The sequence below is a fragment of the Molothrus aeneus genome, chromosome Z, assembly GCF_037042795.1.
Source record: "Molothrus aeneus isolate 106 chromosome Z, BPBGC_Maene_1.0, whole genome shotgun sequence".
Classification (NCBI taxonomy): Eukaryota; Metazoa; Chordata; class Aves; order Passeriformes; family Icteridae; genus Molothrus; species Molothrus aeneus.
In genome coordinates, this window is record NC_089680.1 from 22,820,846 (window position 1) to 22,846,222 (window position 25,377).

A 25,377-nucleotide genomic window follows, 5' to 3' on the forward strand; every position below is an offset into this window, starting at 1 on the left:
ATGTGTAACATCCTGGTACCTGCTTGTGCTCAGCTTTCTCAGCACTAAGCTATGCTAAAACCAATTGCACTGTACCAACACTGTGGGCTAGGAGAGGACAAAAAGAGCCTGGACAGTCCTTCTGTGACTTAGATGCAAGCTCAACTCTGCTTCAAACTGGTCAGAAGGCACACTACAGCTTAATAAAAGCTAAAGTCTCAGCAACAGAGCAGAGTTTAGACATACAGCTCAGACCAGAAAATAGGTGTACAAGATTACCAGAACATGAGTTAGGAAAACAGTAATTTTGACCTATGGCACCCAACTAGACTACAGCGCATACCTAAAAGTTTTCTTCAGTCAAAACCCCTGGAATCTAGTGTCATCTGCCAAGCAAAGCCATAATGAATGAAGTGATCAGAAGGATCATTCTGTTGAAGAATGAAGGAGTTTCCTATTACTCTGCTACTGAGTTAGACAGCTGTGAAGCTAAGTCACAGGCAGTGCTCACTACAGCATCCTTTGCAAACTCATTTCTGCATCTTGGGCATCCCATTGTCACAGCCTCATGTCTATTCACTGTAAATACATCTAAGATGGGCAACAGGTCTTGAAGAACAACTTACCCAGCCTGGACCTTGATCTCATGTGTCCTCCCCCTGAGCTGTCAAAATGTCCTACAAGTCAGAAAAAGGGTTTCCACCCTCATAAGACTTATATTTGCCATCCTCCAAAATACACATGATTTATATAAAAGGAAAAAGAACACTCCGATCATCTAATATAGAAGAACAGAGAGGTGAAAAAAGGATGCAATTCCTTTTTAAAAACAATGTGGCCACTACATCAGAAAAATTTCCCAAACCCAGTATGAATGATTTATTTTATTCATCAGGAAGATTACACCTCCCGGTATACAATTTATGCTCCAAATTACTGGGAAAAAGATGCAATTACAAGATAAGAACACTACTTTGTAGTCTGGAAAAAAACACTTAGGAGAATCATCACTGAAAGTTTAAAGAAAAGGCTGGATTTCATCAAGCCTTTTTGTCAAACTAGCCACACATTTCCTCATGCATTTGTTGAACTGGCAACTTTTTAGTAGCAAGTACACAATAAAACTGGATCTTTTTCCATAAAACTGATCATAGCACAGCAAGCAAAAATTGAAAACATCAGTCCTATTTGCTCTAATACGTTGTAATTAATAAACATTTAAAACAGACTGCAACACTACAGAAGTCCAAGTAAACATTGATTAAAATGTCTTTATACTTTTGGAACAAAGCTTTATAACTGTGGTTTAGAAGTTTCTAGTAAGTATTATGGTTTTTTTCTTCTTTTTTCTTAAGAGCTCTTACAGCATTATCTGTAACATTTTAGTTTTTAAAGAGCTTATGAACAAGTTACCAGGCAATTTAACTAGGCCAAATATACCAAAATTAAGACAGTCTTTATTCAAAGATTTGAAACTTTCTTAAGATATAGATAGATAGACAGACAGATAAATAGACAGATATAGATATATCTCCATACTGGAAGTCACCAGGTAAGTTTAAAAAAGAACATTTTCCTGAGTTTTTACTGAGTCTCAGCACTGCAAAGAAAAAATACATAAAGCTTTATGTAACAGTGAGGCTGCTCCAAAAAAAAGCAACTTTTTTGTCTGCTGAACTATTACACTATTATCACAAGTAAAAATCAAACCTGTGCACTAATGGTGTAAACTAGGGACTTTGCTTGTTATGCATTATCATCTCTGTACATTAGAACCTCAATCATACTCAAACAAATTCACTAAAGTGTGGTTTTCAATCTGCTAACTATGCATTCCATAATAGCCTGTAATTATTAAAAACTGACAAGAAAGCTACGCCACCTGTGTTTATGTGAAGCCAGGTAATGAAAAAAACAACAACGCTGTCATCACCTCTCAATTCCTGATTGCATTATCAAAACTGTAGCCGAGTTTGGCATCTGGGTGTGACCTTGTTAACTGCTAGGGTAATTAAATTTATTCTATTGGGAAAAGGGATGATAAATTATTAGCAAGAAGATTTTGTTCACATTTTATTAAATTGGCCTGTCAAAGGGTCGGCCAAATTATCAAGGGCCTCATTTATTGGAGGCCAGCCATATTGCCACATCTGTTACAATTATTTATAATTTCAGCAGTTGAAAACCAACTGAGTTCGGCATCCGCCATGTAAAGTAATTTACAAATTATCTGATGAGGGAGTGTTTTAGCTTCTCCCTCATTTCTAGCCAGCAGAAAGCAGCGCTGTAATTACAGAACACGATTAGGTTCTTTGGGGAACTTATCTTGCACTCATAGCCATAGTAAGATGCAGCAAGAACATATGGAGGAGCTTGTGCTTCTACTCCCTGAAGCTCGTGACCCGCCTGCCGCTGAGCCCTTGAGTTGAATTTGAATGAGAGTGCCATGGCTAATGTTCTACACATGCACCATTTATGCCACAAAACAAATCGGATCACTGTTAATTATGAAGCAGCTATAATCAGGCCTTCACATCTGTGTAATGTGAAGCGCAGTAGGCTGTATTCCAATAATGTATGACTACCTTTGGGTCGCAAATTGCGAGCCATATTGCCTCAGTAGTAGTTACTGAATTCAAAGTAAGTCCTTTGATAAAAGCACATCACAAAGATATTTTTATCCATTTTTTTTAAACACAAGCCTTTCTTTATCAGCTATTGACCAGAACAGTTAAAGCATATGGCACAAGTTCATTAATGAACAGTAGCACACAGCACTCTAATTTAATGAAACCACTTGAGCCATAAAAATCAGATTTAGTTAATTCCCCCCTTCCCTTTTTTTTCTTTTCTGCATCTAGCCTATACCCTGGACTCCAACATAATGTCATGGGTGATCTTGCTGTAAAATATAATTATTTTCTCATACATTTAAAAACAGATTTTATATTTTAAGAGCCTGTGCATTTTGCAGCATGGAATGAGGGGGTATGGGTGTGTGTGAGGACAAATGAAAAGAAATTGAAAATTGGAAAGAAATGTCCAAGTAGTTTCCTCTTCATAACCCAAAATTTAATCTGATAACTATTAATAGTCTATATATAATTTCTATTTTAAAAATTGTCTGGCAGCTGTCTTCTAACAAAAAAATATCCTTTATTCAGTGAATAATCTTTCTATGAGAAAGCAGCTAAACAAGCAGCACCCAGATGGCAAACCAGCTACAGTTTAATTAATCCACTAAAAGCCATTCAGTTTTCAGTAAGGGTAATGTAATTTTGAATAATTGTAGGGAAAAAAAATCACTAAACGTTCTTAAGTTTTATTATAGCAGCATGAATAGTGCCACTATAGAGTAGTTAAAGTTGAGTTGCTCTTTACATTATAAACCCCACATTTTCAGTATCTTGGTCCTTTTGATTTCTGTACATTGAAAATAGATAAATGGAATATCAAACTAAATGAAAATGAAACTATTCTTCAAAACAGCTTTTTTCTCCTGCCTCTTTAACACTTTAGAATAGCATGTAGGCTACTTCTCAAAACTTACACTACTTCCTATAGTAAACTGCATTTCTTTCCTTTCTTAAAAAGTAATTTCAAAAGCTGCACAAAATCACTGTTCCTTGTTTTATAGACAACATACACCTGCATCCTGGCACACATACAACATTGCAGGTGAAGTTCCAAATTGTCATAGTAAAACAAACCCAGATATAAATAAAATTGCATTTTATGATGATCAAGTGGTAATATACTGTGATCCCAACAGCAACAATGACTTCACAGATTGCATTAGACAAGTTATAATGCCACATAGCTTTTCTGAGGCAAAGAACCACTTACAAGACAGTCCTTTGTAAGTATATTATCTCAGCACATGTGCAGATCAAAGACTTTACAGACATTTAGAAAAATAATTATACTCTAAGAAATGCCTTTATTTTTTTCTTTGCATCTTGTTTACAGGACGTGTATACAAAACATTGTAAATACAGTTTCACAACACATTCGTATAAGAAAAAATGGTATACATGTCCAAAATTAAAGTTACATCATTAATACTGAAAATTACATGAGTTGCAAATGTAAAGTTAAAATTGTACTTACCTATGTACTTCAAACACTAAAAAATACTGTTACTTTTCTATCACAAATTTGAGCATGGAAAAAGTACAACTTCGCAAGCTATAATTTATACCTGTCCTTATTATAAGGGTAATAATCTGAAAATAACAGACAGTTAGCGGTTAGGGGAATACAACCATTCGAAAAATATTATTGGTATTTTCCATCATTAAACCCTAATTATTTACTCAGTGCATTGTGTCTAGTAAATTGATCAATTTCAGCTCCATATTACTTCCGCCGAAGCCAGAGCCTTCAAGCAGTGATAAATCTTTTGCTTTCCTCAATGTGCTTCAGTGTTACATAGCAATTATATCCATTCTGATTTTATTTCATCTTGTCCATTACAAATATCTTTTTACTACAGTATTTGTTAGTTGCTTTAAAAACTACATTTTGACTTCTTTCTGATGATTTTAAATTACTTTTTTAATGAATTGAGTATTTCTAGAAACTGGAAGACAATTCTGCCAAGTTTTGACCCACAAAGAGTGCAAGAATGAGAAATTTTTATTATATATAAATTAAACTTTAAGTTTTCTAACAGTAAAACCAAAATGATTGTAATGCAAAAAGCATTTTTTTAGGAATATGTGATATCCCCTTTTTTTAATGCTGCATAATTACTAAGACAGAAAATTAAGCTCAAACATGGACTTCAAATATTCACACTGCAATAGTGGGTATATCGGACTAAATCTAGAACTGCCAAAATAAACTATAGATACCCAGTCAAATTAAATTCTTTTACCATTTATATTTCAGTCAAAATCAGTATTTTAAAGACTCTACTACATAAGTCTAATAAACTGAAACCACTGAAAAACTGATACTAAAAACCAGTAAGTCATACTCTGAAAATACACCTTGATGGATTTTTGCATGGCAAAAATGGGTGCAGTTTTGAAATATTTCCTTTATGTATTTCTCATACAGATCTAACTTTGTATTTTAGTCTAAAAATCTGGGGGTTTTTTGTCTAATAATCTTAAGTTACATATATGTGCAATCTATGTACTTCCATTCTTTTACCGGTATTTTCTATTCTGACTACTTTTAAAAACTTCATAATGAGAAATTATGATACTGTATTAGGTATAACACACATACCTGTCAAATGCTACAGTTACAAATGGAAACTTTTAAATGCCTGTTAATTACTGGTTTTTGATCAAGTGACACCTCTTTGGTGACATTGTCTTTGGTGTCTGGACACACACAAAGTAGGAGTCAGGGCAGAAATCACTGCTTCAATTCAGTAAATATATTTATATATTTATTATTTACTATGGGTAATAGTTATGGTATACTAAGTGAACAATTAAATGCATACATAATAAGAGGTAAATATAAATTTTCTGTAAAGTAGACTGAAATTTTTCATTACACACATTACCAGAATAGCCAAATAAAATGAAGCAAACATTTGTTCTCAACAATTAAGAATACAGCATTTTAAAAAGGTATTTTTACCTTTAATGGAAGAAAACAGATATTCTTGCTAACAAAGCCAACGCTAAAAAACTAATTTTTGCCTAATTCAATGTAATCCGAACAACAAGAAAAGTTCAAGCCCAGGAAAGAATCTCCTGAACACACACAACACTGACGTCCTATACTCATAGCTACTCAGTATCTGAAGAAGATACCTCGCTGTGTCAACAGACAGCATGTCTCATAGGCTAAACTTTCAAGCAAGGCATTAATCTTAACATGCTCAAGAAATCAGTATTTCATAGCCGAAATAAAATTGTACTTAAACCAACTTCTCTTCTTAGGAAGTATTGCTTAAAAAATTGTAATAGGAAAACTAATAGGTGTCCACGCTGCTTTGGTGTCTTGTTAACCAAGCTTCTATTCCAAAACCATTGTATTCTGATGTTGTAGTCAAGAAACAGTTAGATGAGTTAGAAGATTCCTTTTAATCATGCTTGACTTCAGGATTTTAAAAATTACTGGAATTCTGGTTATATAACAGGCCAAGAGAAGGTAATCACTATTTTTCTCCCCTCCAGAAACCCCAGATGGGTAATCAACACAATAATCATTACCTTTCTGAAATTTATACTGGTGGTGATGGCAAATTTGGCTGTAATCAAAATCCAGTCAAAAATGAGCCTTATGATAAATTACCAAGAGGCATATTCCAGCCTTTCAACCAGAGCAACACTGCATGTTAAAAAAATTTGGGATATTTGTTACTGCAGCACATAAGCATGACTTTCATTTTACTCTTTGTGCTGTCATGTTTTTTTAAATGATACAATTCTTCCTCCCTTTCATTTGTTTATATCACTTACAAGTTAAAGCCTTTGAAAAACAATCACAACTTCTAGCTTGGGAAACCACCTAACATTTTATGAGAAATTTGGAAACAATAATCAATCAGCCTTTTGTTCTTCCTCTCATTTTCTACTCCCATAGGTTCTCAAAATCCACACAGGACAAAGTAGATTACTTCTTGCCTTTTTCCAAGGCAGATCAGAGATCATGTCCCTCAGGCAAAACTAATTCAAAGTCCAGACAGATTGATAATTCAAATGTGTCCAAGTCAGTAAACATATGCATCAAAATTTCTGTGCCTAGTGGATTTTATATTTATATTTATAGTTATATTTATATATTTATATTTAGAAATGCTCTCTCTAGAAGTGCAAGTTCAAGATTAGCCAATTTCTTATGGAAATAAGTATCTCACAGGAAAATAAACAGTTCATTTATCAAAACCATATAATGTCCTTCCAAATGAATGGAACATCAAGACACAGTTACTTCCAGCTATAACTATATAAGCTCATTAGCTAGATCATACTGGTATGACAATTTGCTGGTTTTATGACTAGCAGTACTTAAGTGGTTATAATTATAGTATCTGAAAGGTAGCATCCTAGTAAGATGAATGGAGAACATCAAAAATATGATGCTTTTTCCTAGTTGGCAGCCACATCCCCTGATGTAGCTAATGGGGTTTTTTGGTAGTCAGCATTTGTCAGGACAAGAAAAATAGCATGTCTTTTGCCTTGCACAAACTTTTCCAACCTTTCCTGCTTTGAAAACAGTAGTAATAAAAAATATATTCAAGTATAAAACTAGCTAAATCTATGCATAAAAAACATATTCACACTATTCATCTTTTACAGCTATAGTTCATACACTTTTTTAAACAACACCAATGTACTATTCAATAGTAGTTGATAATATTCAGATTTTTTTTTTAAGGAATTTAACATCAGAAAATTTAAAAATGAAAATTAGCTGTCAGAAAACAACACAGACAACCAAAACAGCTTCCAAGTTTCCATTTGGCTCCTCATCTTTTCTTTTTCTGTTTTGTAGATCAAATAAATGCTTAATATTTACATTGAATTATTTGGGGTTTAATTCTCATTTCTGACCCAGTTTTAGAAGAAGCACCATATTTAATCATATTGCAGTAAGCACGTTCCAAAATATTCAGAATTGCACAGCACGATGAGACATATTAACCATTAATAAAGTCAGGTGTCTAGAAAGAGGATATAAAACAGACATCTGTTTTACAGAGAGACAAAATATTGCATAGAATATCCAAAAGAAAAACAAAAATACTGTATATGATTTATCTCAGAACTAGCAAACTTCACAGAAGAAAATAATGGAATCTTGACTATATGTATGTGAATGGTTTTATTTCACTTGAATGCAAACAGGACATGAGATCTACCCAGTAAACTTTTAAATCCCCAAGAAAACTTACAAAAATAAATTTTGTTCATAAGATAAAAAGAAATAGGAATATATTTTAAATAATTCCTTACAACATCTTATGACATTTGACAATGGGAAAAAAAAAAAGCACCAGCAAGCAACACACAAATGCAAAAATTGTTGACTGACTGTACTTAAGAGAATTTCTTCTTGACACATTTTAGCTGTCCTTTCTCTGACAGGCAGCTTAGATTGTTACAGGGGAAGATACTTAAAAACAAATGAGAGAAGATTAAAGGTATCGAAATCTGTAATAAATTTAGTCTATATAACACGAGAGCATTATTCATCAGTCAGAAAGGGTAAGTAATTTAGCTGAATTATACAGAAAGTAAAGTATTCCATATTTCTCAGCTATCCTAACAAATTTCCTGTATTGATTTACCTGATTTCATCAGAAAAAACTTTTTTGGTACATCAATGAAGAGATACTTCAAACAGAAAACAAAATACCCTAAAGAAAGCAAAAAATGCCTAACCAAAGCCAGGACTTCCAGAAGCAAAAGAAGGAACTGTAATGGCTATTCACATGCAATGGAAAACACAGCCTGATAATGGTGGGAAAAGGAAATACTGACATATATTGAATATGTGTGATGGCAGAATTATCTTAGGTCAGACCAAGGAAAGCTCAGAAATTTTAAAAAGGAACCTAGTACAACTAAATAATCAACTTATGCTATTATTGGATGGTATGTTAACCAGAATCGTAGCACAACTGGAAAAAAAAAAGCACCTCTGCAGAGTGAAACAGCTAAAACAAATTACCAACACTTAACAAGTGTGCAGGATGTATTTTAAAGTAGGTTTAGATTGCTCCTATGCACTAAATGCCAGCTAACAGCCAAGGTACATTTTTCAATTTCATGATCTAAAAGGTATTTAGTTCATACTGTCATTACTTTTCTTTGGTATCAACTGAAGTATGAGAGTAGGGTCAGTTGGGAGACTTTCTTCAATGTCCCAGCTGAGGAACTAACGCTAAGGTAGATCCATCTAAAAAATGTAACAGTAACCACATTATAGGTACTGTGTATAAAACAAGTACTATCCTACATTAAATGTTTTATCAAAATGCTCACACTCTAAAAAAGTATATTACAGAGACCTAAGTAAATAGAATCATAGAATCACTAAGCCTGAAATGACCTTGAAGATCATTCAAGTACAACCTTTGACCAAAGCCATTGTGTCAACTAAATCATAGTACTAATTGCTACATCCAGCTGTTTCTGAATCCAAACATACAGTAATATTGAACATATAGTAATGACATAAATTTTTAAAAGTTAGTCTAAATTAAGACAAAGTAAAACTATAATAGAAATTATTACAGCACCATTGCAGAAATCCAAGTTACAACCCATGCTTTTTATGAGAATTTGAAAAGAAGAAGGGGAGAAATCAGCTGAAAAAATTCTAGGGTGAAGGTGAAGGGACAGTCCAGACAGACTATATATAGCATATTCATGATATTACTTTCATTTTATCTATATTCACTTTTCCCCTCACAAATACTTGAATATACTGCAGGTATCAGTCTACACAATTACACACCGGAACTGTTGTGGTCTAATACCAGTACAGGGTCCTTCAAGCATGAAAACTATTGCCTGTGAGTGCACAATTTAATATCACCGTAAGAGACTCTCCAACTTCAACCTATAGGCACATCTGATGCCAAAATCTATTTGCTAGAATGTGACCAAGTGTACTGATGTTTGGCATGCAAGAAACAAAGACTACCTTAATTAACACACTTTCCAACTACAGAGAACACTATCTGAGCTTGAACTCAAGTGTGGGGACCTGTTAAAGATCTGATTTCCTCAAAACCTTCCCATAGTAGATATTAAAATGAAAATACACTTATTACTTATGTGGGCTTTAGCATATTTGACTGGACATGTTGTTTCTCTCCTGCCTTATAATGTATGAAAGGACTTAGGCTTTTCATTCTAATTTGAATAGGAACCTGCACTACTATTAGCATTTACAGGTATTTATAGGGGTTTAGCATTTATTTTCAGAATAAACATAAACACATAACTGCTTACATAAACACATTTATTTTTAACTATGCTTAAAGGTTGCTGCAGTTACAAAAAATACTGGAAATGTCAAACAATCATATTATGATCAATACAATAACTTGATGTTCTGATGACAATTTCGTGGGCTTGAAGGAAAGCAAACTACTTGCACAAGACACCATGAGAAAGACTAGCAAAGGCAAATGCAGGTACAGAACAACATCTGAAAATGTATCTGTCATGTTCCTACTTTTGTCTACTTGCTGATGACCTTGATGCAGTTTTCTGTGATGCCTCATAACTGGAAATTCTTATTTCTAATTACTATATCTAAATAGTCTCATTAGACTACTGCAGAATGCTTTTCTTCATCCACAGACATGCACACTACCACTATTGATAGTATTATCTATCTGAGAGCTGAGGTCCAGGACATAAATTATCATTTCCTGTTGAATGACAATGCTATTTCCACTCCACTAAAAAGGCCTTCCACTGAACGACTTTTGATCAGTATGATTAACATGGATCCTAAAGGCCACATCAGATCAAGTGAAAGTAAAGCATTATAAAAACAAAGGCCTTAAATTGTAAATTTCAGAAAACTGTGATAAACTGGCCAAGGACTTCAGAATCTCTTCTTGTCTTATCATCCCTAGTATTGATTGAAATCTCTCCACCTTGAAATTGTTGATGAGGACAAATCTATTGAGTCTCATTAAATCCAGCACAGGAATGAAGTCCCCAGAGCATTTGGGACCACTAAAGCAGATGCTACACATTTTAGAAAAATATTCTCTATCCTTGAGAATATGAACTACAGCTGCAATATGAAACAGACATCAATTTATTTCCATAAAAGCTCTAATGTAAAGGAGTTATTGTAGAACACAGCATCCTTAAAATTTGTACTTAGAGAAAAAAGGTATGTAAAGTAAACCCAACTTGATAAAACAGGTTACAGACCTCAACATGCTGCTCACTACAGCTAGACTTGAAAATCTGTGGTCCTCAATACATTTATACATCATTCAAAGCAAATGAATGACCTCAGATTTATCATAAATATTTTTTCTTTTTTCAGTCTCCTGGTTCATACTACACATCAACATCAACACAAAAACCTGTTTTTCTCAATGGTACCCTGTTAACCATTGAACTTTGAATATGTGAGCCAACCAAACAGCCTGAGCTCCAGCACATAGTGCCTATCTGACCACTAACAGAGAGGTCATTGATCTTGCTGTAAGGGACAATATATCATAGGATGTACACGCTGATAGGCTCAATGCCATTTGAAGAAGTAGGAAAATATTCCTTTGTGACTGTATTTATGGAATAGCTGACACATCCTTATCTAGCTGTTGCAGACTGCATATTATTAATGCAGGGAAGACAAACAGAACACAGATTTGTCTGCAATAGTTCGTGCCTCTCTCATTGAAGCAAAAAATAGACATTTATATTATTTCTATAGATGCTGAGTTTTTCAAAAGCCTGCTGTGACTTCGGTAGACATATCTTGTGATAAAATCCACGTTACTTGATGCAATTACAATTGGCTGTTTTATACAGTTCTGATCAGAAATACAGAATAGGACTGTCACAATAAATTAATTCCTTTCGCCTTCCGAAGTTCTCTTAACTCAACTTGCCACAAACATTAATTCTATTCCACTGTGACTCAGGAACTTCACTTACTCCTTTTTCCACTGTTTTTTCTCTTTTTTCCGTATTTTTTTCAGGTTTGATATTTTACAAAAAGATGACTTAGCAGTTCCACAATAGTAATTTTTTAGCAGATATGAGTTGGATTTTGCTAGTTTAAGAGAGTTCACTCCTCCATGTTAAAAAATATTGAATTCAACATCTCCAAACCAGCAAAATTTAGAGTCTTTTGTAAACTAGGACTATTTGGCAGTTATCAAAAATTAGGGTTTATCTTCTAAACCACACTAATCTTGTTATAAGGTAAGATAGGCAGAAATTTAAAGTCTACACTGACTAAGAACTGTGAATCATCTTTCTGAAGAAATCCTAAATATTGAACCAAGCCCAGATTACAAGTGGCTTGACCCTATAGCTATATTAATATAACCATCAATTTTACATATTACTTAAGCAAGTATTTTTCACAGGACAGGTCAAACTCTTTCCCATACTGAAGAAATACTGGCAAAATCTCCACTGTGCAAGGTAAAGCAACCTTTATAAAAAGTTTTTTCATGCTTTAAAACAGTCTCATGAAAATCCAGGTTTATTTTCTTTCATATTGTGTTGTTGTAGGACTTGTCTGGAAGAATATGGTTTTATAGCCACCAGAGAAGACATGTCATACTGTCTTCCCTTTTTTTTTTTTTTTTTTCTTTGAGTGACTCAAAGGATTCATTTAACACCTTCAGAAGCATTGACTAGAGAATGGAAAATAAAAAAAACTAGCAACTCCTGAACCCTCAGTTCTCTTTTTTTTTTTTTTATTCTAGAATTTACTCTATCTTGCTCCAGACAGAGAAATTCCTCCTGCCTTGTACATGTTCTGAACAACTTTGACAGAAGTTCTACTTGTAGATTGACTGAGCTACTACTGCAATGCAGAAATTATTTAATATCATCATTGTATCATCACTGTATTATCACTGCAGTCAAATAAACTGTAGAGTTTTCTAGGGTGTTTGGGATTTTTTCCACCCTTTTTTATATGCAACAGCTCTTTATGCTGGCATTCCACACTATTTCAAATTACCTCGGCAAACAACATCACATGGTACAGTGTCAAGCAGACAAGAATGTGTTGGACACGACAAGCTGTAAACACTAAATAAACACATCTTTGGAAACCCAGTACTGATTCTGGGTTTAACTGGTTTGACTCACGTGTAATTTCACAATTTTATTACAATCTGAACACTCTAAGTAAGATGAGAAAGGGAAGAAAAGTTTTTTGGCAATACACAACTTCAGAAGGCAGTTCCAAGATAGTAGAAGGCATGTGAAAGTTGTTTATAGAAATTCTTCCTTGCCTTCTTCCTTCTTAATCTTTCTAAGAAAGAAGCAAACATATTTTTTGTATTTCTTAGAGACTGAAACATATATATAAGTTCATAAACCTGAAAGAAGTTCTGAGTAGTGAGTGTTTGGCAGATCATTAGACTGAATGTTTTCCCTGACATTCACCAAAAACATAAAACCATTCTGCAAATGTGAGTATTGTTCCAACTTCGTGAACTAGTTAACCATTTCAAAAGATATTATAGTTAATTTTTCCAGGTAATTTTTATAGAGCAGTTTTTTGTATCTTAAACCACTAATATTCTTTGTGATTCACACAAATACTTTGCTTATTGAAAAGAACATCTTCCCCTGAACTATGAAAATCAATCTGGAGAATTTAGTAATAGAAAGCTCCTGTCCTACAGAAGAGGAAGATAAAAACATAATTAACACCAAATCGGATAAAGAAATTTATACTCTTGGCAATTCAATCCTACTTTTCTTCAGATGAAACTAAATCTTAATTTTTTAAGGCTGATCCATCTATGTATGCAAGGGGCCATATATGCTGGTATGCAGTCAGACCAATAAACTCAGATACTCAATTATATTTTGGCAATAATAGAGAATAACAGAGATCTAAAAAATGCAACACTACAAAGAGCTTTGATTACTCTGTGCATTGATATTGTACAGATGGATATTAAAATGAACCCTATGAGCATAAAGCAGAATAACATACTTTTTGATATGTTGTTTTAGCTGTGTGAGCATATTCATGGTCTTGCAGTACTTTTTGTATATCAGCACTGAGAGCCTCTAGCTGCTTTATCAGCTCAGCCTGCTGTGTTCTATCTTCAATGTTTTCTCTGTAAAGATTCTGTAGCTCCTCTAGCTCCTTTCTGTGCAAAACAAGCAATAAAGAGAAATTAAGAAAAAGAACAATGACCTCTGTCAAAAAAATTGTATGCAAATAATTTTATTGTAGATAATGAGCTTCATATCTTCATTTATTTTTCTGTCAATTGCCTTACAAACACTCTAAGTTACATATAAAATATTTACCATACACTTTTGAGAAATATCTAAAAAACAGTTGCCTTTCAAAATGGGATGCCTTTCTATTTCCCTGTAATGCTTTAACTGCTCTAAAATAAATAAATTTTCACTACTTCATCTCATTCTAATCAATATTCAGTTAACTCTTTAGCAGTAAGTCTCAAAATGTAAAATACACAGAACACATCAACTGTAAATAAGTTGTTGGGTTTTTTTACCTAGAACAATCAGAAAAGGTAAAACTTTTACCTGAACTTGCAGAGTATGTGTGAAGCAACCTTTTTTTTTTGACATGCATCTACTCCCTAGAAACATGAATATGTTTGCTGATAAATTACTTTTTGTCTGCAGGTACAGAATACTGCACCATAAACAAAGTAAGCAAAACCTTTGGTGCATATCATATAACATAATAAAAGCCTTATAAAAACAATAAGAGGAATGGTGTTGTAATGCAACCATAGGATAGATCTAGTATAATCAGATTCTTTAATAATTTCACTGTACTGCCGATGGACTTTCTAAATTAAGATAAAAGCACAGTAACACTTACTATAAACAATGATTAAGACTTTGAATATTTTCTACAACATACATTGAAAGTACTGATGACTCTATTAATCTCTGCTTATGTATTTTCGACTTAGTTCCCTTTTAATTCACAAGCACATTTCAAACTAGTATTACACAGAGATACCAAAATATATATTTAGCACTCCAACTAATTTTCTTCCTTACTTCCTCAGAGAATTGTTTTTTTGACCTCCAACACATATGTAATATTTCTGTGACTGGAATTATCATTAACAGGAGCTATCATTGCATTTTTCTAATGCTTCTGGAGATATCTAGGTAAAGATTCATGTATAAAAGGTAAGCAGCAATACCAACTTCATTGTCTTCTTCCAGGGAAAACAGAATCACAAATAAACCATTTTAAGGGAAATTCACAGAAGTTTTTCCTAAAACCTGTGCCACTAATTAGAATTTGTGACTGAATGATTATTCAATACAGATACATCTGAATAATTACATATGAATTTAAACTGCATGTGCAATATAACAGTCAGATAGTTTTATTGTTAAAAAGCACCATTTCACAAAGCCTGTTATGAGAGCAACAAAGTATAACACTTAAGGACATACTAACCATGCTTACTTGGACTTAACACTAAGTCCTGCTGTTCTGCATGAATTGTAAAGTAGTTCCCCAAAATTAACAAAGGTAGAGATACACTAAAGACTCCTGATGTATGAAAGTGCAACTGCAGTATGTATTGCATATGTACTAATTCAATTCTGTTCAGAAGAATAGCAGCAGAACTACAGACAAGTGATATACCAGGGCTTTCTGACAGCTCTACAACAGGCTTCCAAACAAGCTCTTCTTTAATTTCCCTGACTGCATGTATATAATTGAAAATAACACATCTTTTCACTGCAGTTGAAACACAGATTATATTAATTTTGCACAGGTTCTCCAATCAAATCTTCATTTTGTTGTGGAAGGGAAAAACATGGGATAATGTTGAACCCTCAAGACCAGTCTGCTATATTGCTACTCTTTAATTTGTATGCAAACATCAATGCAGTTATCTGCATCTGTCACCTGAGAATGCAGTATTATGTGTTCTCTAATGGTCTGCCCACAAAGTGTATTCAGGTCAATGGGAATCTTTTTTGTTGACTTTATCAGACTTCCAGTTATATCCTTAAGGGAAGGCGGTGGGAGGGGGAAACTAAATCTTGCAGCCCACCACACAAGAACCACAGCACAGTCAGAACACATTAACACATTTGTTTATGTTAAATTCAAGGCTTTTTAAGTGTAAGAAAATTTAGTCACAATTCCATTACAATACATTCTAGAAATCAAACTTTATTTATTCCTACTTGTACTTTAACTTGCTTTTGTCTTTAGTGAATGAGGCACTATTTTTACATTGCAAATCAATGGGGGAGCCTTCTTTTATTTCACTTTTTCAGACCAATATTGAAATTACGCTAACCTTTACCAGGCACTATTCAGTACCAATGTGCAAACAAACAGTTATGCATAAATAAGCACTTTGATAGCAAATGGGCCCAATCAACGAGGGGAGTTTTAAATTAGGAAAAGAAGGGATCAAAGATGTTGATGAAACGGCAAGTGAGGGAGCTGTGGCCTGGACTGGCAAGCAAAAGGAGACAGGTAGATACAGACAGAAAAGACCTTGTGATGAGCAGCAGAATGTTCAGGGACGATGTTCACTTCAAGCACATAAATAATGGGCTGCTGAGAGTATGAGGGAGGTTCATAAGAGTCTTCATGGTGAGAGGAGAAATGGGTGATAATATCTTCACAAACAACTCATTCTGAAAGAACCAGTGAAGCTCTGGAGAAATGGGTGTGGGGGTCTTCATGAATATCAAGCCACTCAAGTTTGTTGCAGAACCAAGTCCATGCTGAACTTCAGGGCAAAATGTGCAGGCTTACTAGACTTACGAATATTAACTTCTCCAGCCAGGGTGGGCTTAAAGCTAGTTTTCACAGCCATGCAATGCATGATGGGGGTGAGGGGGATACAGCTTACAGGGGGAATGTTGTAGGTGATTCAGGAAGGCTTTATCCTCCTAGAACCTCAGCCAGTGGGAAAAGGAGGAGGGGGGCAACATGCAGTCAGGAATTTAGGATAAAGGAGGCCATGTCTTCCAAAAACCCAAGACTCCTTTGTCTCCTTTGTAGAAACTGGTGTTTTACAGTGTGATTTTCCATACACTGGGAAATTAGCTCAACTGGGTGCCTACCTGAAGCTGCTGTTCAAATGGACACAGCACATCTTCATGGAGGACAACAGGAGGAATTAGAGATCTGTCTGCACCTGCTGGACTCACTGGGATCACAGAGACAAGGTGGGACAACTCACATGACTGAAGCACTGCATGCATGTATACAGGTTCTTTAGGAAGGCCTATGTTCAAAAAGAAGGTTCTGGGAAACTAGAGCAGTCAATTGCGTCTTAGTCCCTGGGAAGGTGATGGACCATGTAGTGGAGAAGATGATCACTAGGAGTCATAAGAGGAAATAATATTTACAGATTCATACAATATTCTGAGTTGGACAGGAATCACAATGACCATCAGGTATAACTCTTTAAGTAAATGGCTTTTACAGGAACTGAACCCACAACCTTGATGTTATTAGCACCATGCTCTAACCAGCTGGCCTGGCAGCCTTCTTTGAGGCAATGCCCTTCTCTGAAGGAATTCTTATTGCATAAGGGGTGAGCACTGGATGTTCTTCTTTTTGGTTGCAGTAACACTATTGACATAGTGTCCCATAAAATTTGATAGACAGACTGATGAGGTATAGGCTAGATATGCAGACAGTAAAACTGCTCAAAACTGTCCACCACTTGAACTGGTAGAACTACTGGGTTTGAAGAGCTGTAAGCAAAATTAAGCACAAGGCCACACATTACAGGAGTAGCCTAGGGGCTAACATTAGGGCCACAACTTTTCAACATCTTCATTAATGACCCAGACAGTGAGACAGAATGCACCACAGCAACTGTGCTGATGACACAAAAAAGGGGGATTGCACAAAAGATGCTTGGCCATTGAGAGGAACCTTTACAGACCAGACAAAAGGCTGGACAGGAACCTCATGAAGTTCAACTTAGACAAGTGCAAATTGCTGCCCTTGGGGTTAAAAATCCTGTGTAAAAGCACAATTTGGGAACAGACAAGCTGGAAAGCACCTTATCAGAAAATGCCCTGGAGATCCTGGTGGACACCTGAATGGCCATCAGATAGCAATGTGGCCTTGTGCCAAATGCCAATGACATCCTGAGCTTTGAAGAAGATATTGCTGCCAGCAGGACAAGGGAGGTGATATTTCCCCTCTAGTCAGAAGTTCTAAAGCAAATCTTGGTGCTATGTCAGTTTCTAGGCTCCCCAGTCCAAGAGAAACATGGACATGGCTGGAGAGAGCCAATGAAGGGCCACAAAGATAATTAAAGTATTGCAGCATCTGCTGCATAGAGAGCAGCATAGAATACATAGAGAGGCTAGAAAGCAGGGTCTGCTCAGCCTGGAGAAAGGAAAGTTCGGGGACAATTGAACTATCAACATCTTTAAATACCTGATGGCAATCTAGAAAGAAGATGCAGATGTAAGTGGTGCTCAGTGACAGGAAAAGAGGCAATAAGCACCAATAAAAACAAGATGAAATTCCAGCTAAACACAGTAAAAATATTTTTATCCATTGAAAGAGGCCAAACACTGGAAGAGCCTACGCAGAGAGGTTGCAGAGTCTCCATTCTGGACATACTCAGATTGGACACAGTACTGGGCAGCCTGCTGTAGCTGATACTGCTGGAGCAGAGGGCCAGATCTGCTGGAGGAGCATACTACACCATCTCCAGAGGTGTCTGCCAGTTTCAGCCACTGAGTGATCTCTGTGATTCTGTTACTAATTTGCTTGTCCTGTGCTCAGAGTATTCAAAATCAACCTCAAAATATTTATTAACATGCTTACTCTAAGCAGCAAACAAGAAACGCTCTATAAGACAGTCACCTTATTCTATCACTGCAGCAGGATAACTATGTCAAGTCCTCAGAAAACTTTTTGTCTTGGATGAGCATGTAACAGAAGAAAGAACCAAAAATTACTAATTGAATGTAACAAGTATAATGAGTGGCATTTAACATATCAGAGCCATTATACACACACACACCTATACAGGCATCTATACATATATACAGATATATAAAAATAAATACATCTACATATAAAATATATAAATTATATGTAAACATGCACATACATATATATATAAATACAAGCACATGGTGATAAAGTGTTTCAACATACCTTACACTTTAAAGAAACACAATTTTAAGAAAAAAGTAGTCATGAGCAACAGTAATTGAAGAAACAGCACTGTCAGCTAAGACCCAAACTGCAACACTTAAGTCTACTTTTTTCCATCACCCCAAACTTCCCATAAACTAACACACTATGATACATTGAGAGCTTTTAACCTTTTTAAGAGTAAAGTCAGCAGGTAGTACTGAGAAATAAAAAAACACCTCTCTGTCTCTAACCTCCTATCTTAAAATGAATAGAATGGGAAATGAAAAACTTTACAGTAAGTGACCTGCACACTTCAGGCAACAAGAAAGTGTGTGCTATGAAAAACAGTCGGATCTTTCTCACATCAAAATAGAAGAGCATTACTAAATTATTTCAGTCGCTGAAGTAAGATTGTTGGTATAGTAACCTTAGTAAACTTTGCTTTCAGGTTGATGCTACATGAAGACACCACAAAACAGACAGAAGCAAGACTCAAACATTTGACACCTTATCCAACCAGTAACAATATTTAAGTCACTACTATTGCTTAGAGCAGAGACAGCTTTGGTGTTCACAAACATTTCCTTCTATCCCTAAAACATAATGTTAAATAAAACCTTTCCATCCCTGCAGGGGCAAGGGGCCTTATATGCCCCGATCAAGGGTTTTAGAGTAACCTGTGGCTTCCCAGAGATGTAAATGAAATGAATAAGTATTGTCATTCCACAAGCTATGGAACATGCTGTGCTACAAACAGAATTAAAAACATATACATCACTTCAGGTGATGTTCTTAGCTTTGTTTCACCTCCACAATTCTGGTGAATATACTGGGACTTTGAGCATCTCAGCTGTCCTTTTTACCAAGGGAATACATGATCCTTTGGGGTAAATCAAGAAATCTCTAGATCCCACTACCTGTAGTTTAAAAATACAACACAGTGACAGTTGCTACAAATTATGACTTCTCATAGAAATGGCGTAAATACTACAAAATGGTTTGCAGCACACAGCAAAGAATAATCTGAAAAATACAAGAGCAGCAAAACAAGACCTGAGTAAAAATCTGACTGCCTCATAATTTACAACACACAAATTAATAGTAACTGCGTTGGAATGCGTTGGAAGGGGTGGTGGGCAAGGTGGGGGCACACATAGTGGGGGAGTAAAAATAGAAACATTATTACAGAAAAAAGAGTTGTAAAATCATCAGGGATAGAGTTGGACAAGATAAGAATCAAAGGAATGAAGTCATGGCCCACATTTCCACTAAAAACACTGGGGCAAGAAATTAAAATTCATTTTAGAATCGATTTCACTCTATTTGCAAACAGTTTAATATTTCCTGGATACTTGTGACAGCAAGGCTCAAGCCTCAGTGAGTCAATCAAACTTCTCCAGTTTGATGTTCAGAGCTCCACCAGAGCTGTGTCAGACCACAAAGTTCTAGGCCCTGGTATTTAGCACAATTTTAAAGCAAAAGTCACCAAGCTTGTTAACATGAAAATGGAAAGGTTACCATGGACTCTAAAGAGATACAGAAAATCTGTACCAAATTAAAACATCAAAAATATAACAAGAAAACATGTCACAGGTAATTAGGAAGTTTGAAATGAAACCCAGTAAGGTGAAGAGTGCTTTGCAAAAATTAGGCCAAAAAAGAAAGGTAATGGCTTCTTGAAGACAGTCACTCTACAAGATGTATCCTGTAAATACTGTTTGGTCACTGGTCCTAGAAAATTTATCTTCCACACCTCAAAAGTATGTAGGAGACTTTTACTGCCATATGGCAGTGTTTTCAAAACCACCTTGTTATTCTGTAGAACTAGAGTTGCACTGGAGTATTTCTTCAAAGTTTGATATCTATTAATTTCCTGAAGAAAACAATTCTCTTGATGTCTACAGACATATTTACTGTTAAACTAAAAAAAACCTCTTCCAACAAGCTGACAGATATGCACAACACAGGAAGTGGTGAATGCACAAGAAACAGAGCACTAGCCCAGTATGTACACATTCCCTTGGAGACTTGCTTCTGCAATTGAACTTAGCACATAATGTAAAAATTTTGGACAGTATTACCAAGGTGTCATCAGACATTCATATTTTTCTGAATCATATTCAGACATTCATATTTTTCTGAATCTGCCTTTGCTGTATGTGAAAGAAGACACCAAATGAAGGAAGCCAGTTGACTTTTTTTCTTTCTTTCTGCTTCTAGAGCTTGTTTCTAATAATTTCAATTGTGTTCCTGCTCTGTTTTCATGGAATGAGAGGGTGGGGAAGGTAGGAAGGCAGCAAACAGTGAGACAGAACACTGGGGAGAGCAGACGCATTTGCAAGTCAGATTGCCTTTTTTAGCTCTGAAGTTTGAAATTGATTATGGGAAACTGAAGATACTAAGGAGGATGGGGTATTTTCCACACTATTTGTCCGAGAATTTTCTGCCAGCATCAAATAACAACCAAGCATTCAATGTAATACTTTCATAAGAATAACTTTTAAATGGATTTAAAAAAAAACCCAACAACATTACCATAAACAGGAAGAATTAAATGCTTTAATGATTAAGTCAGCAGAGTCGCAAGACTTTGGCCTATGAAAATGAGAAGATGGAAAGAATTCATTTTCTCCTCAGATTTTTTCCTTTAACTGGGGAGTTGTTACTTTAATTTAAATAAGAGTTTGTCTTCTTTTTACAAAGACTTGTTTAATTTTGATGTAATTTTTAATTGAGAAATAACAGAAAAGCAATTTTCTCTACATACTGACATCTCAGAAGATAAGGAGAAATTTCAGTATTCTATACTATAAAAGTACAAAATATTTGCAAGTCTTGGTATGTATTGCTAACTACTGAAACTGTGAATTTTACATAATATAAGCTTAAGCCTTCTTTCTTCATAACAGAAATGTCAACAAGAAATTTATAGCTGAAGTTCATTGAGAAAGATTAGCAGACAACTAATTATAATGATACTGATCAAACATATACATACAGACATGTGAAGCATAACTCAAATACTGGTGATATCCAAAAATACTATTACTTATTGCAATACCACTAACTATCTAGTAAGGAAAACATTAGAGCACACAAAACCCCCCCATATGACTGATTTACCAAATAGTTTCCCATAAATCTAGAGGATTCGTTATATGGAAAACATAGAAGACAACTTCACTTTAAAATAAGTGTAGTCTTCATCTCTTTATTACCTCATATTCAGATCTTATGTTCAAAAATGTCTTTATTTTACTTCCATATTTTAATGAGGTGCTTGTGCCAAATTCTAAGGGGTTGTTTTCCAAAGAATATCAAAGAATTCATTTTGAGAAATTTGAAGTTCAAAGAGTTGGCCGACTCAGATTGCAATATCTGAAGCTGAAACCAGCAAGCAGTAACTTTGCAAACTTGACTACCAGACTCTAAAATGCCTTCTTTGTTGTCCCCAGTCCTCACACATATGTATTTTTCTGAGAATAATTTCAGGAAATTCTATTAGTCGATTGCTGAATTTCACAAATTCCATTGACTGCCTCTTTCAATACAATCTCCCAATAAGCTTATGCATGTTTATTGACTTTTAAAACCCAAAAAACCAACTGGTATAATTTCTTCTAAACATGAAAATCATTTTTCTTGTAAAGACATCATCTTTCTTGCAGAGATTTCAACATGACAAGATTTCAAGATGACAATTTAGTTCAGATGCATCAAAAATAACATTTCTTGGTTTTTGGTTTAAAAAGAAAAGACTTAGATATTGACTCCCTACAGAAAGATTTTTTTGTGCTTGGAAAGTAAAGAGGAGTATCCATACCAATGATTTCTACTTCCCAACTGCAGCTCTTCAGGCAAAACCACCATTTAAATTAATCTAACATAGGAATGAAACAATGTGTGTGCCTCTGCAGTTAAGAAGTAAAACATGGACAATTCTCTGACAACTGACTTAGAGTTACCAATTATCTTCTGATATTACCTTAATTCTGGGGAATTCAGTAATCTTTTCAATTTATATAATTCATTCTGTCCTTTAGTTCTTTTCCAAGACACAAATAATGCAGCACTAATCTTACAGATTCAGTGTAAAGAAATAGTGTGTGAGGCCTAAGATAAAGCTTAAATCACTGCACTTTAAACCTTTAGAACAGGCCTATGTAGACTTTTGGTGACTTGTCAGATTTGAATCTAATTAAGAAGTTACACTTAGGCTTAAAGCTTTTTCAAGTTTAGTGCGTTTAGCCTCTCTAATTAATATTCATGTCCCTAATCATATTGTTACTTTATTACCTTCAGTCAAGATTGGTAGTTCTCTGACACATTGCAAATTACAGAAGTATAATTTCTCAAGTCTATCACTACTCAAAACCAGCTAAGATATACAAGAGTCAAAATGTATCAGGAAGAGTCTACATAAACCTGCAGACTTCCAAAAGCCTTACATCTTGTGAACAGAATGGTAAAACACACTGTTACACAAAAGTATCTTCAATGCATGATACTGCTTTTTAACTGGAACAATCGCCTTTTTGAGAGGATTCAGACTTTAAGTTATTATGAAATACTTACTTAACTCCAACCACATCACAATCCTTTTGGAAAAGTTCTTCCTGTTTCACATCTGCCTGAGATGACAAGTTACTGCATATACTGTGCAAACTTTTTGTTCTCTTGTCTCTGCTAAATCGGTTTCCAAATTCTGCAAAGAAAGCAAATGAAATGCATTAAGAAGAAATAATTAAAATCTGCTATGCAAGTTATCTATATATATAGATATATGGAAGTGCCCATACATACACACATACATTTATTGCAATCTAAGCAAGTACATATAGGTAGGTATATATGCATGTATGAAAAACGTGAAATACCAGGAAAAAAGGTGTATTTCAAATTATAGGTGGCCACCTTTTCTTTACTCTAAGAAGTTTTCCTTACCTCAGCTGCTGGATGCAGAAGGAGGAACCTGAATCAAACCTTTGCAACCTTCCCAATTTAACTGCTAAACTGATTAAACGTTGTTTTCTATGTAGAAGTTTCTAAGAAAAGCAACTATGCATTCATTGTTTTAACCTTTCACAAGAATTCACAATATCATGTATATGAACTAAGAATCATAGATATAGATTAATTTTTGAGACTGCTTGTTAAATCTGCTCTTATTATGCACTGCTAATTCAGTGCAAGGAATAGCTTCTTCAGGAGAAGAAACAGCATACCGGAAAATTTCTGAAAGTGCTCACTGAAAAGAATGCAAACGAGGAAGGGTCTGCCTTTTACCATGAGCCCTACCATAGAAGTTAGTCAGCAAACTGCAAAGGTGTATCTAGTAAACACAGTAGCAAGGCAACTTACTCAAAGAAGACTTCAACATCTACATAAACCTTGCTGGAGTTCCCTAAGAAGAGCATATCAGTCCTTACCAAGCTTTGTATGACTACTCTCCCCAGAGTGTTTTGAGGCAAGACTGGAAATATAAATATTACAGCAATATCAATAACAGAATTTCAGATGGTGGCAACAGCCTTAGACCTTCTTTGGTATTATGCTACTCACAGATGCAATCACTCGTTCTCAGTAAGGCAAATATTCCATGATTCATTAATAATTTAAAATAAAAGCCTTCTCTTAGAATATCATCCCTAATCTACTGCCAAGAGTATATTAGTTTTCCATTTACATACAGACTTAAAGAAATAAGAAAACACATATATTTCCCTTTCAGCAATGACGCCTCAAATATTGAGGTTATCAAAATATTTCTATAACTAAAAAGTGAATAATTAAAATTTAAATAAATTAAATTCCTTAAAATTGCATTAAAATGTCTTATAGGCATTTAGATGGATCAGAAGTTTACTACCATCAAATTCCTTGAAATCCTTGAAATTGTATGAAAACTATCATGTCCTGTTAATAACATTGATGTAAGGAAATAGCAAAATTCACATGTGAATGAAGTAGGAAATTAATTTGTTTCTCGACAAATATCAGGCTACACACCTGGTGTACCCAACAAATGAGTCACCATTCAGTGCCAAAGGCTAGGTAGAGAAACTTAATTTTTCCTTGAATAATGAAAAAATTCAAAATTATAGGAGACAGTTCACTATCAACACATAAAACTTTTTAAGTGTAATAAGGTATTTATAACTTGCAGACAAGTAACTGTAGGGCTTCTCCTCAGTATTTTTTTCCTCTGTAGCTAAAGGTATTTAATATGTGAACAAAAATTTTAATAGTTCATATATTCTGTGATAAATTCTATTTGCATATTTCTAATACCACACTACAAAGTTGCAGGTTTTCCATGGAAGAGATGAAAAAATTCTAACATTACCAATGCTTTAAGTTCCCATCATCCATTGCAGAATACAATATAAAGAATATGTAATACATTATTTTGTCATGAATAAAACTTCAGAAGTTATCTAATGGCAAATTTTAAAATTAGGAAAAAAGTATCTTTCAGTATTCATTTGTGACATATTTAACTTCAGCTTTTGGTTTCAAGTAAGAAATTAATCAGCTCAATCTTCTGAACACATTTTGAAAGCTCGAGTTTTTTGGAAGCATTACTGAAAGAGTAAAACATGA

The 25,377-nt window shown here is 34.7% G+C and overlaps 1 protein-coding gene across 1 annotated transcript in view; it reads right to left on the reverse strand.

Moving 5' to 3' along the window:
* Positions 1 to 25,377, reverse strand: part of CNTLN (centlein) — a 176,997-nt gene that overhangs the window by 104,603 nt on the left and 47,017 nt on the right. Inside the window, 3 exon segments of the mRNA XM_066569755.1 lie at positions 13,621 to 13,780; positions 23,350 to 23,446; positions 23,449 to 23,479. Of these exon segments, the coding sequence (XP_066425852.1) occupies positions 13,621 to 13,780; positions 23,350 to 23,446; positions 23,449 to 23,479 (288 nt within the window).